General features: G+C 63.1%; 1 protein-coding gene across 1 annotated transcript; it reads left to right on the forward strand.

The window, feature by feature from the left end:
• Positions 1–352: 352 nt before the first annotated feature.
• PRODH (proline dehydrogenase 1) lies at positions 353–12772 on the forward strand. Its single transcript, XM_084272077.1, has 14 exons — positions 353–417; positions 1388–1578; positions 6550–6581; positions 6910–7053; positions 7182–7246; positions 7723–7839; positions 7922–8001; positions 8254–8335; positions 9324–9416; positions 9516–9662; positions 9817–9992; positions 10082–10180; positions 10551–10639; positions 12453–12772. The coding sequence occupies exons 2-14, from the start codon at positions 1439–1441 to the stop codon at positions 12638–12640; spliced, it is 1452 nt and encodes a 483-aa protein (XP_084128203.1). The 5' UTR covers positions 353–417; positions 1388–1438; the 3' UTR covers positions 12641–12772.
• The last annotated feature ends 243 nt before the right edge of the window (positions 12773–13015 follow it).

Consider the following 13015-nt stretch of genomic DNA (forward strand, 5'->3'; position numbering starts at 1 on the left):
GCGGGAACGCAGCCGGGCAAACCACCGAGCTGCGGGGAAACGGGGCCGCGCCGGGCAGGCTGGTGCCGGGCCCGGGGCGGGGCTGGGGCGGCGGAAAGCCCCGCGGGGCGGTGCCGGCCGCCTGGTACTTAAGGCGGCGTGTGGAGCAGCCGGAGCCCCGCCGTGCCCATGGCGCTACCGAGAGGGGCTCGGGTGCTCCGCGCCGCCGCCCGCCTGGGCATCGCCCCCCCGCGCCGCCCGCGCTCCCTGCCCGCCCCAGCCCGGGGGGTTGCTCCGGCCCCGCATCGCTCTCCCCCCGCCGTGGATTTCGGGGACACGCAGGAGGCGTTCCGCAGCAAGAGCAGCGCGGAGCTGCTGCGGGGGCTGGTGGTGCTGGGGCTGTGCACGGTGGGGCCGCTGGTGGAGCGCAACCGGGAGGTGGGTGGAGGGGGGCGGCGGGTAGGGGGGGGTGGGGGGGGGGAGGGATGCCGGGCCCCGGAGGGATGCTGGGCCCGGGGAAAGGCCGCCGCTTCGGGTGGGGATGCCGGTCCCGGGATGGGTAGGGGGTGAATACGGGGGTGTTTGGCTCCGTGGCCGCCCCTCCGGGTGGGGATGCCGGTCCCGGGCTGGGTAGGGGGTGAACACGGGGGTGTCAAGCTCCGTGACCGCCCCTCCGGGTGGGGATGCCGGTCCCGGGATGGGTAAGGGGTGAACACGGGGGTGTTTGGCTCCGTGGCCGCCGCTCCGGGTGGGGATGCCGGTCCCGGGCTGGGTAGGGGGTGAACACTGGGTAGGGGGTGAACACGGGGGTGTCTGGCTCTGTGGCGGCCCCTCCGGGTTTGGGATGCCAGTCCCGGGCTGGGTAGGGGGTGAACACTGGGTAGGGGGTGAACACGGGGGTATCAAGCTCCGTGACCGCCCCTTCGGGTGGGGATGCGGGTCCCGGGCTGGGTAGGGGGTGACACGGGGGTGTTTAACTCCGTGACCGCCCCTCCGGGTGGGGATGCCGGTCCCGGGATGGGCAAGGGGTGAACACGGGGGTGTTTGGCTCCGTGGCCGCCGCTCCGGGTGGGGATGCCGGTCCCGGGCTGGGTAGGGGGTGAACACTGGGTAGGGGGTGAACACGGGGGTATCAAGCTCCGTGACTGCCCCTCCGGGTGGGGATGCCGGTCCCGGGATGGAGAGGGGGTGAATACGGGGGTGTTTGGCTCTGTGGCCGCCGCTGCGGGTTTGGGATGCGGGTCCCGGGCTGGGTAGGGGGTGAACACTGGGTAGGGGGTGACACGGGGGTGTCAGGCTCCGTGGCCGCCGCTGCGGGTTTGGGATGCGGGTCCCGGGCTGGGTAGGGGGTGACACGGGGGTGTCTGGCTCCGCGGCGGGCTGCGCTGGAGCTGCCGTTGTCCCGCAGCTGCTGCAGCTGTGCCGGCGGGTGCTGGGGCAGAGCCTGTTCGAGCGGCTGATGAAGATGACGTTCTACGGGCAGTTCGTGGCCGGGGAAGACCAGGAGGCCATCAAGCCGCTCATCCGGAGGAACCAGGCCTTCGGGGTGGGCGCCGTGCTGGATTACAGCGTGGAGGAGGATCTGGGCCCCGCAGCGCGGTGAGTGCGGGATGGGGTGGGGGGGGGGGGGGTGATGGGGAGGGGAGGGGAGGGGAGGGGGGTGGGGGAGGCGGGGCGGGGCGGGACCCAGCCGCTCCGCTATTGGTTGCCTGCGCCCGTCCCCCCGCTCCCATTGGCTGCCGAGCCGGGGGTGCGGCACGTCACGGCCCCGGCCCTTGCCCCCGTGTGCTGCCCCCACCCCCCGGGATGCCCCGGCAGGCTGGGGGGGGGATGCTGCCTCCCCCACCCCCTCCTCCTCCCCCTACCCTCCCCCCTCCCCCGAGTCCCCCATCCCTGCTGCCCCCCCCCAACCCCGATTCTCCCCCCCCTCCCCACCCCGGGGTGCTGCTCCCTCTCATCCCACCCCCACCCCCTTCTTTTTGGGGTGCTGCTCCTCATCTCCCCTCCACAGGCGATGTGCTGCCCCGTTTACCCCCCTCGCGTGCTGCTCCTCCCACCCACATCCCCCACAGGAGTGCTCCTCGCTCCACCCCCCTCCCTCCCTCCCCAACACCCCCCACCCCCATTCCCCCCATCCCCCAAGCCAGGCTGGTGCCCCCTCTCCAGGTCTCACCCCTTCCCCCAATGTCCCATGCCCCACCCCCCCTCCCCGGGCAGCCTTCCCTTGCCTCCCACCTTCTGCCAAGTGCCGGCACTCAGCCCAAAAGCCACCGGTAAACTTGGGCAGACTATTTGGGCAGCTCCCCTCACCCCATTGATGGGCTGTGGGCCAGCAAGCCCTGCTCAGCAGGGCTGGACAGTGTGCCCCCCCCACCCTCCCCACCCCCCCAGGACAAGGCTGGCCCTGCCAGAGGGCACAGGCTGGGGGATACAGCCCTCCCCTGGGCAAGGCTGCTGCAGCCCTGTGTCCCTATTCACAGCAGGAGGCACTGGCCAGCTGCCACATGCTTGTCACATGGTGTTAAAAATACAGTGGGAACAGCTTCTTGGGGTGACTTCCAAGCAGGGGTTAAGGTCAGAGCAGTGATGCAGCTGCTGCTGGGCTCCTCCAGCCGGTGTGGGGAGCCTTATCTCTGCTCCCCACCTGGGTGCTGCTTATCAGGGACCCTCCCCTCGGGGGTGGCAGGGTGACGGTGCCTCTCCTTGCTGCTGGAGATTCTCTTTGGCACGGAGGTGCTGCCCATCTGCAGCAAGAGTGGGTGTCTTGTGAGGGCAGCGCTGGTGTGGGAGCTGCACCCAGCCCAGCCCCTTTGCAGACCGAGCTGCAAACAGCTTTTATTTCATGGGAAAGCTTCAAAACACCCCATTTTCTGGGGGGATTTGAGGGGGGGGGAAGCTCTTTTGAAGGCACAGAGCAGCAGTGTCTTTAGGAGCAGGCATGGCTTTGCTTTTCCTCCATGGGCACACAGCCATGGTCCAGGCACACTGCTCAGCATCTCCATGGGGAGGGGGGGGTGGGGAGGTTGACTTGGCCCCCAGCCCATCCCAGCTGAGCTGGTGGTGCTGGTGCTGCCAGCCCAGTGTGGTCTGGCTGTGCCTGTGCTGAGGTTGAGCACTGAGGGGGGTTTTGCCTGCACCTGTACCCTGCCTGCTCATTGGGGGGGGGGCTGGTTTGTGAGCTGCCTGCTCTGCCCTGGCCACCCTGCAGAGCATGTCTGGGTTGCAGGCATTGGGGCTCCTTGCTAAGTGAGCTCTGCCTGGGTCATTCCCAGCCAGGAGAGCTTGGTGAAGCCACACACCTGACCTTCTGCCCTCTCCTGTCACCTGCCCAAGCCCTGGCAGGATTCCTCTGCTCCCACAAGGGGTCTGTGGGGGGGAGGAGGGGGGAAATGCCACCCTGGCTGTCAGCCACAGATGTCACCAAGTGGGGACAAAGCCCAGGGGAAGTCTGAGTGACATCAGGAGGGCTGTGGTGGACCCTGGCCTGTGCCAGCCACCACCCTGGCTCCATTCAGTGGCAAAGCCCCAAGTTACTGCTGTTTTAGCCGGGGATGATGCGTCAGTGGGGTGAGAGGGGTCCAGGGCTCATGGCTGCTGGACTTGGGAGCTGCTTCCCTCCCTCCCCTGAGCGCTTCGGGGCTCTTCCCCACTGGCAAGCAGAGCTACAAACCAGTGGGATTTTTGGCCTCCTGGTGCCCTCTGCTGTCGTTTCCTGCAGGCAGAGCTGTGCAGCCTGCTCTCCTGGAGCCAGCTGGAGATAGATATCCACAGGGAAATGCCCTTTCCTGCCCAGCACTGCGCCCTGGCTGCCCCCCGCCCCCTGTCACAGGCTGTGTGGCTGGGAAGAGTGATGTGCTGTGGCACACCCCAGCTTACCCTGCCTGGGCTGGCATCCAGAGCTCTGCCAGCCTGCCCTGGGAATCCTCAGCCATGTGCTGAAGGCTGCTGCCAGGTCCTCAGGCAGCAGAGCCTGGGTGCTGCTCTGCTTCTGGGGGGGGGGGGGGGATGAGTGGGCTGGGAGCTTCAGGATGGGGGCAGCCCTGGGAGGGGTGTAGAGAGGCAGTGATGTGCTTGGGCAGGGGTTCTGCTCTGTGTGTGTGTGTGGGGGGGGAAACAAGGACCCCACCCCCCCATAGTGGATGTGGTTGTGGTCCCCTTGCAGCCTCAGGAGTGCTGCTGGCCCCAGGCATCCCGAGCCAGACACCCCACAGCCTGGCCAAGCAACCCCCAGGGCAGCATCCTCTTCTCCTCCTCCTGCTCCCAGTGCTGCTCCCACTGTGCCCAGTGCTCTGCCTGGGATCAGGGGTCCCTGGGATCAGGGGACCGTTTCTGCTTGGCTCAGGAGGTCCTGCAGTGCTGCTGGTGGCTTGGGAGGTCCTAGCTGGTGCAACCCAGTGGCTCCTGCATGAAGGACTCCCTTGGAGTCCTGCAGGGCTTTAAGCATGGCCCATAGCTCTGCTCTGGGCTCATGTGACCATGGGGTTTTTTTTTCCTTGGAATGTGGTAATCCAGAGACAACCTCTCCATGGTGTGTCCTCTCTCATGCCCCACCTGCTGATAAGCAGAGCAAAGACACTCTGCTGGTGCCACTCTCCTGGTCACCTCCAGGGTGCAAGGGATTCTTGCCCACCTACAAGGGAACAAAGGGACCTTAGTGCTTCAGGGACAGTTTATTTGAGCCTGAGCCCTGCAATCCATCAGGCTGCATGGCATCTTCCCAGCCTGCTTTGTGCATGCTTTGGGTGAGCAGGAGCTCACAGGTCCTGAGCACTCCTTGCAGGGGGCTCCTCTCTGCTTTGCCACAAGGATTGGGCTGTGCCTGGGGGGGGGGTGTGTCCTCCTTTGGGAGACTTGCTCTCAGTTTGAAGGAGGGATGGCCAGGTATAAGCTGGGTGAAGTGGCATTTAGGGTAGGAATGGCTTTGCTGGCCAAGAGTCATGCTGCAAAGAAAGCAGATGATACCAAGGAAGACTCCTTCAGCTGGAAGGAGCTTCCTTTTCCTTTGCTTCCTGCAGTACAGCGAAGAGAGCACGATGGCAACGTCCCCCTTTGGGGACAGAGGGCTCAGTGCAACCCTGCAGCAGGAAGGGGGCTGCAGAGGGTGTCTTCAGGAGCACAAAATGCTCTGGCAACCGTGCAGTTTGCTGATTGAGTTGCACACCCTCCTTCTTGGTAGGTCAGAGGAGGCTTGTGCTGCCTCCCACTTGCCCCAGCATCTCAATCTTGTATGCAAGGTGTGCTCCAGGGCTCAGAGCTGTCCTGCTGCGCTCCAGCTGGGACCTGCCCACAGGATCCAGCTCTCCTGGTGTGTCCTTGGCACCCCAGCAGCATGTCCAGCTGAAGTCTTCCCCTGCACCATGCTGCTGACTCCAGGGAGAGCTTCCATCTGCCACGGGCTTTGCTGTCGCATCCGTCTCTGGATGCATCTCCCTCCTGCCTTTTCCTCTACCCTCCACACTCAGGAACAGAAAGCTGCTTGACCTGGCACAGTAGCAAAATGACAGAGCACAGCCTGCCAGACGTGGTGCCTGGTGCTACCCAGGAGCTCCAGCTGCCCCTGCCCCACTTCACAGCAGGCTTAGCTCTGCTTGGAGCAGTGCAGGGCTGTTCCTGGCACCAGGGAGCAGGAGGGAAGGGCTTGTCTCCACTTGTTTATGCTTCCAACAGTCCCCTAATCCCTGTCACAGGGTTTCTGTGCAGGGGAACGTGTTCTGGGAGCATGCCATGTGCCTGTCTGCTTTCCTGTGTGAGCCCATGGGTGGCTTTGCTGGGTCCCCACTGTTGGGCACGGCCAGTTTGGGGAGTGACTCCAAGGAGGAGATGGCTCTGCTGTCTCTCATAGTTCATCTCCAGGGTCTGGCAGTGTTCCTGGGTGAGATCCCAGGTTCATGGGCTGGATGTAAGAAGGCTTAGCTGGTTGATCTCAGGGAGGATCTCATGACTTGGCCAGCATCCCCCCTTCAGTCTCTCAGGGTCCTGTTACCCATTGTGGCAAAATACTTGGGCTTGAAATGCCATCTCAGTTCAGCTGGAGTGGAGCCCTTGTTTGTGTGGTGTTGGCTCATGCCAAGGCACAGAGGAGCACAGGATAGCTCAACCACAGCAGAGTATCCTACAGCTTGATGTGCCCTGAGTCTGGAGGAGCTCCTTGCTTCATGGTCTGGCTGCTGGTGCCAGCAAGGTGGAGAGGCATGGGGCTGAGGCTTGGTCCCACCACAGTGATGACTCTGGGCTGTTGTGGTTGGAGACAGAGCACCCAGCCCCAGCAGGCCTGACCTTGTCCTTGCCATGGGGTGGGATATCTCCAAGAAGCTCTGGATCCTGGGACAGGGCATCATCCCTGTGCTGCCTCAGGGGCTCCAGGTAGTGCCTGCCTGGATGTTGCAACCCCATTGCCTTCCATGAGTGGGTTTGGGGCATCTGAGCTGCCAGCACAGCTTGTGCTGAGCAGTGTTTGATCCACTGGTGATGGGATGGTGAAGGGAAGAGCCTCAAAGCTGCCCTGGCCACCAGTGGGGGGTTGTGGGGCATTGCTGACCTGGCCCTTACCTTCCCTGTTTCTCTTCTTAGCTCCTGCACCTCTGCAGCCGAGAAGATGGGAGGTGAGTGACCCAGCCTCTCCTGCTGACAGGAGATAGCCTCAAGGTCCAGCTGATCTGGGCACTGGGGGCCTGGCTTGGGTGAAGGACCCAGCTCCCACAGCCTCAAAACACGAGCTAGATGAGAAACATCTTGTTTCTTGGCCATCTCTTCTCATCAGCAAAGGCTCAGCCTCTGCTGGGGCACCAGAGCAGGCAGGGCACCTGGCAGCCCTTGGGGGCTCTCCTTGACAACACCCTCTCCCCTGAGGCTGTGGCAGGAGCTCCAGGGGAGGTTTGGAGGAGCTCAGCAGGGCTGTGCAGCTCATATATCCATCCTCTCCCACTCCAGGAGCAGAACAAAGGGAGAAGCAGCACCCAGCTCAGCAGGGACCTGGAGGTGGTGGGGTCATCAGCACCCACACCTATTTCTACGCTGACGAGGCCAAGTGTGACCAGCACATGGAGACTTTCCTTGGCTGCATTGATGCCTCAAGTAAGCACTCTGCATGTCCTGAGCAGCCCTGCTGTGCCTGGGGACTGCAGGGCCACTGCAGCCCGTTGCTGTTACCTTGGGGACTTTGCCTCCTGCCAATGCACCCAGCTCTGTGTGGCTCTGTCCAGGTGGCAGCTCTGAGGACGGTTTCTCAGCCATCAAGCTGACAGCACTGGGCAGACCTCAGTTCCTGGTGAGTGCCAGGGTGGTGAGCAAGGCAAGGTGGGTGGGTGAGTGGCAGGGCCACAGCTGATGCATTTGGGAGGAGGGGGAGGCAGGTGCTTTGGGGTGCCAGACTTGCTGCAGTGGCATCTCAACTGATGGTAGAGAGGAACAGTCACCAGCAGTCCCCTGCGTCCCTGAAATCACCCTGGAGAACCTTGCCTCTGATTCTGGGGACACAGGGAGAGCTCTCAAGTTTGGAGGTCCCAACATGAGCAGAGGCTTTGTTCTGCTAGGCTTGGCCCCCTGCTTGGGCAGGGTCACTTGTTTATAGGGGCAGGGTCTGCCTCAGGCAGGACACAACCCTGCAGAACCTCCCCTGCAAGAGGTTCCAAACCATCTGAGCTCCAGCCTGGGGGGGTTGGACCCGATGATCTCTCGAGGTCCCTTCCATCCCTTACAATCCTGTGGTTCTGATTCTCAGCACCCCAAGCTCTGTCCCCACAGGTGCAGTTCTCAGAGGTGCTGGTGAAGTGGAGGAGGTTCTTCCAGCAGCTGGCTGCAGAGCAGGGCCAGGCTGGGCGGGCAGTGCTGGAGATGAAGCTGGATGTGGAGAAGCTGCAGGTGAGGCAGGTGACATCTGAGGTGGCTGGTGGGGTCCTCAGAGCCTGTAGCCACTTGGCACTGATGCTCCTTTTGGTGCCAGGATTCCTTGGCCAACCTTGGCATCGCCACCAGGACGGAGAGCCAGCACTGGTTCAGGGGTGAGAACCTGGGCCTGAGTGGGTAAGCTGCCTGTGACCTGGGGGTGCTGTGGGGTGGGGACACCATGTGACACCTTGTTCCCACTGGTGGGACAGCAGCAGTATGGGGACATCTCCAAAGGCCAGCACTGGCTCAGCACGGTGAAGGGGGTTGGATGGGGGTGACAGGAAAGGGTCATGGTGACAAGTGCTGTGCACCCTGTTTGCTGGTGGGGAGGGGGGTTGGGAGCTGGTAGAGACTCCCCCTGCAAGCCACCTGACTCTCTTCTCCCAGTACCGTGGACCTGCTGGACTGGAACAGCCTGATTGACAGCCACAGGAAGCTCTCCAAGCTGCTGCTCATCCCTAACGTGCAGGTAGGGACTCATCTCAGCCACCCCTGGAGTGGCCACACATAGGGACAGCACTGCCAGTGCAGGGCAGCTCATCCCACCCCCCTGCTCTGATCACCTCCTGCTGCTCCAAGGAGAGAGTGCCACAAAGAGTCCCTCTGGGGAGTTTCATAGAATCATAGAATGGTCTGGGTTGGAAGGGACCCCAAGGGTCCCAGAGCTCCAACCCCCTGCCACAGGCAGGGACACCAACCTCCAGGCCTGGAGCTACACAAGGTTGCCCAGGGCCCCAGCCAACCTGGCCTTGAACACCTCCAGGGACGGGGAATCCAGCCCCTCATCACTCTCTCTGGAAAGAACTTCCCCCTAAGATCTCATTTAAACCTTCCCTCCTTTAGCTTTAATCCATCCCTCTGGGTCCTGCCACTGTCTGCCCTTGTAAAAAGCTGATTCCCCTCCTGTTTCTGCTCCCTTCAGGCACTGGGAGGCTGCAATGAGGTCCCCCCACAGCCTTCTCTTCTCCAGGCTGAACCAGCCCAGCTCCCTCAGCCTCTCTTTGTAGGGCAGGTGCTCCAGCCCTCTGATCATCCTTGTGGCTCCTCTGACCCCTCTCCAACAGTTCCACATCCTTCTTGTATTGGGGGCCCCAGCTCTGGACACAGGACTCCAGATGGGGCCTCACGAGGGCAGAGCAGAGAGGGACAATCCCCTCCCTGTCCCTGCTGCCACCCCTCTGCTGATGGAGCCCAGGATCCCATTGGCCTTGTGAGCTGCAAGAGCCACTGCTGGCTCATGTCCAGCTTCTCATCCACCACAATCCCCAAGTCCTTCTCAGCAGGGCTACTCTCAAGAAGCTCTTCTCCCAGTCTGTATCTGTGTCTGGGATGCTTCCAGCCCAAGTGCAACACCAGTTTGCCTCCTTCCTGCCTTTGGTAGACACCCTGTGCCTCCCTGGTGCAGGTTTCTGCCTTGCTGCAGCCAGGCAGGGTGCCAGAGCCTGGTCTTCTTTCAGACAGGGCAGCTTGAGCCCCTGTTCTCCTGCTTCACAGAGGAGGAGGATCAGCAGAGGGAGCGGGTGCTGCAGCGGATGGATGTCCTTGCCAAGGTGAGGGGTTGCTAGGGATGGGGAAGCAGGGCATTGCAGAGCTAGGAGGAAGCGTGGCCCCATCAGCCCAACCTGCATGTCATTCATCCTCCTCACCAGAGAGCCAGAGAGAAGGGGGTGAGGCTGATGGTGGACGCAGAGCAGAGCTACTTCCAGCCAGCCATCAGCCGCCTCACCCTGGAGATGCAGCGTCGCTTCAACAGGGATCAGGCAATCATCTTCAACACCTACCAGTGCTACCTGAAGGTGAGCTCTGCCAGGAAGGACCTGCTGGAGTGCCTGGATGGAGACACAGGCTCCTGAAGCCATGGTGCTGCAATGGCACAACTCCAGGTCTGGCTGGCTGAAGGCTCAGGCACTGATGAAACCACCTTGTGCTGTCTCTTCTGACTGGTCCCAGGAGGCTTATGACAACCTGACAGTGGATGTGGAGCTGGCACACAGGGAGGGCTGGCACTTCAGCACCAAGCTGGTCCGTGGTGCCTATATGGAGCAGGAGAGGGAGAGAGCTGCCCAGATGGGCTATGAGGATCCCATCAACCCCACCTATGAGAAGACCAACGAGATGTACCACAGGTAGGGCACAGCCCCAGCCACACTCCTCCTCCTTCCAGCCCTGCCAGGGCTCAGGCAGCCTCACCATGCAGCCCTGTACTGTCCTGCAGGTGCCTGAACTACATCCTGGAGGACATCAAGCACAGCAGGAAAGCCAACGTGATGGTGGCATCTCACAATGAGGACACAGTGAGGTTCACCCTGCACAGGTGAGTGCTGGGGAGGCAGCGTGGCATGGCAGGGGCCAGGGGCTCAGCAGAGATGCAGTGAGATGTGCTGTGGCTCATCAGGTCTCCTCTGCACTCACCCAGTGGGATTCCAGCTCCATCTGGTGCTCAGGGCTTCAGTTTGGGGCTTGGAGCTGGGCCACAGCAACAACCCCACAGCAGCTGCAGAGCTGACCCCACAGCCCAGCCCAGAGGCTGTTTTAAGAATCCATTGGGTCCTCACACCCCAGCACCCATGTGGGATGTGGTCAGGGCTCATATTTAGAGATGATCCCACTCCCCTGATGGGACACACTGCCCCTGAGTGCTCTGCTCTCTCTGCTCTTCCCTAACTCTGAGGCTTGGCTTGCAGGATGGTAGAGCTTGGTATCCATCCCTCAGAGAAGAAGGTGTACTTTGGCCAGCTGCTGGGCATGTGTGACCAGATCACCTTTCCCCTGGGTGAGTGTCAGCAGTGGGGGGGACCTTGGCAGGTGGGCTCCTGCCCCACCTTGCCCCTTGAGGTCTCCCCAAGGAGCCTGAAGGATGGAGCCAGACTCTGTGTCTGCCAGAGGACAGGGTTGGCTGAGGACAGTGTCTTGATGCCTCTTCCCCAGCTGTGTGGGGTGCTGTGTCTCCACCATAGGGTTTGGGGAGGGTTTAGATGGAGAATCACATCTGGAGACCCCATGAGATGGTGGTGACTGAGCAGAGAGATCCCTGCTTTGGACTGTGAGCTGGGATGGGGGTCCTGGCAGCCCACAAAGCCCTCCTGTCCCGCCTTGGTGTGGTGGGAGTGCTGCCCCCACCTCAGCTGGAGGTGCCCACCGAGTCCTGGCCTCCTTGCTAGTGGGGTGGCAGCAGGCTCTTGGGTGTCCTCTCCTCTGCTGCTGGCCCAGGCAGAGAAGCAGAGCACCCAGGAGCCTGGACAGAGGCATATGTGAAGGTCCAGACTGCCCAGCTCAGGTCAGGGACTTGATCCCCTGGCTGCTGCCATTCCCAGGGCTCCCAGTGACCTTGTCCAGCTTCCCCCAGGGCATTCCCAAGCTCCCAGTGTGAAGTGGGAGGAGGGAGGGATGTGCCACTGCTTCCCCAGCACTGAGCTGCCTCTGGCCAGACCCACTCCCAGGCTGCTGCTCCCCCATCCTCAGCTGCAGCCCCCAGCCCCTGCACCCCCCCCACCCCCCCCCCCCCACACACACACCCATCCCTGACCACTGCAACTCTCCTGCCTACCGACCCTTCCTCCAGCATCTCGGCTCAAGGGGCTCAGGAGAGTTGGGGTTAAGGGAGGCTTTCCCCCTCTCTTTTTCCACCAGTCTTCTCCTTCTTGCCTCCCCCCCTTCTCCTTCTTGCCTCCCCCCCTTCTCCTCCTTGCCCCCCTTCTCCTCCTTGCCCCCCCTTCTCCTCCTTGCCCCCCCCCTCTCCCTTGCCCCCCCCTCTCTCCCTTGCCCCCCCTTCTCTCCCTTGCCCCCCCTTCTCTCCCTTGCCCCCCCTTCTCTCCCTTGCCCCCCCTTCTCTCCCTTGCCCCCCCCCTCTCCCTTGCCCCCCCTTCTCTCCCTTGCCCCCCCTTCTCTCCCTTGCCCCCCCTTCTCTCCCTTGCCCCCCCTTCTCTTCCTTGCCCCCCCTTCTCTTCCTTGCTCCCCCCTTCTCTCCCTTGCCCCCCCTTCTCTTCCTTGCCCCCCCTTCTCTTCCTTGCTCCCCCCTTCTCTTCCTTGCCCCCCCTTCCTCCTTGCCCCCCCTTCCTCCTTGCCCCCCCTTCTTGCTCCCCCCTCCTCCTTGCCCCCCCTCCTCCTTGCCCCCCCTCCTTCTTGCCCCCCCCTCCTTGCCCCCCCTCCTTGCCCCCCCCTTGCCTCCCCCTCCTCCTTGCCCCCCCTCCTCCTTGCCCCCCCTCCTCCTTGCCCCCCCCCTCCTTGCCCCTCCCCCCTCCTTGCCCCTCCCCCCTCCTTGCCCCTCCCCCCTCCTTGCCCCCCCTCCTCCTTGCCCCCCCTCCTCCTTGCCCCTCCTTCTTGCTCCCCCCCCTCCTTCTTGCTCCCCCCTCCTTCTTGCTCCCCCCCCTTCTTGCTCCCCCCCCTTCTTGCCTCCCCCCTTCTCCTTCTCGCTCCCCCCTCCTTCTCGCTCCCCCCCTCCTTCTTGCCCTCCTCCTCCTTGCCCCCCCCTCCTCCTCCTCGCCCCCCCCTCCTCCTCCTCGCCCCCCCCTCCTCCTCCTCGCCCCCCCTTCTTCCTCTTCCCTTCCTCTCCCTCACCCTCCCCTGACCGGTCTCTCTCCCTGCAGGTCAGGCCGGCTTCCCCGTCTACAAGTACGTTCCCTACGGGCCGGTGAATGAGGTGCTGCCCTACCTGTCCCGGCGGGCCCAGGAGAACCGGGGCTTCATGAAGAGGGCGAACCGGGAGCGGGACCTGCTCTGGAGGGAGGTGAAGCGGCGTCTCCTCACAGGCAGCCTCTTCAGCCCCCCCCACTAACCATGGCAGCCTGGCCCGGGCTCCTGTGCCTTCACCTCTAACCACTGTGCCCCTTCCCCAGTCTAGTTCTGCTGCAGTTTCCCCCCTCTGGCCCCTTCAGCCCTGGGAGGAGGAGGAGGAGGAGGAGGAGGAGGAGTGTCCTTGGTGCTGCTTCTGGGAGTCCCAATGGAGGGTGGTCCCAGCTGGTATGGCCTGGAGGGATGTCCCTCCAAGCTGTGCTTGGCCCTTGGCTGTCTCAGGGGATGCCAGGGCTCTCCCACCACCACATCCCAAGGGATACACTGGCCTGGGCTGTTCCCCTGTGGGGCTGTGCAGGGAGACTCATGTCCTGCCTCATGCCAAGGGCTCAGGATGGGGCCAGGTGCCCCTAGGCCA

This window comes from Gallinula chloropus, assembly GCF_964237585.1.
Source record: "Gallinula chloropus genome assembly, chromosome: 17".
Taxonomy (NCBI): Eukaryota; Metazoa; Chordata; class Aves; order Gruiformes; family Rallidae; genus Gallinula; species Gallinula chloropus.

Excerpts from the sequence above, each read along its gene's own strand:
- PRODH (XM_084272077.1), top strand. The coding sequence starts at position 1,439 with ATGAAGATGACGTTCTACGGGCAGTTCGTGGCCGGGGAAGACCAGGAG. Across the intron at positions 9,417-9,515 it reads GGATGGATGTCCTTGCCAAG|AGAGCCAGAGAGAAGGGGGT; the intron begins GTGAGGGGTTGC and ends CCTCCTCACCAG. Across the intron at positions 9,663-9,816 it reads CCTACCAGTGCTACCTGAAG|GAGGCTTATGACAACCTGAC; the intron begins GTGAGCTCTGCC and ends GACTGGTCCCAG.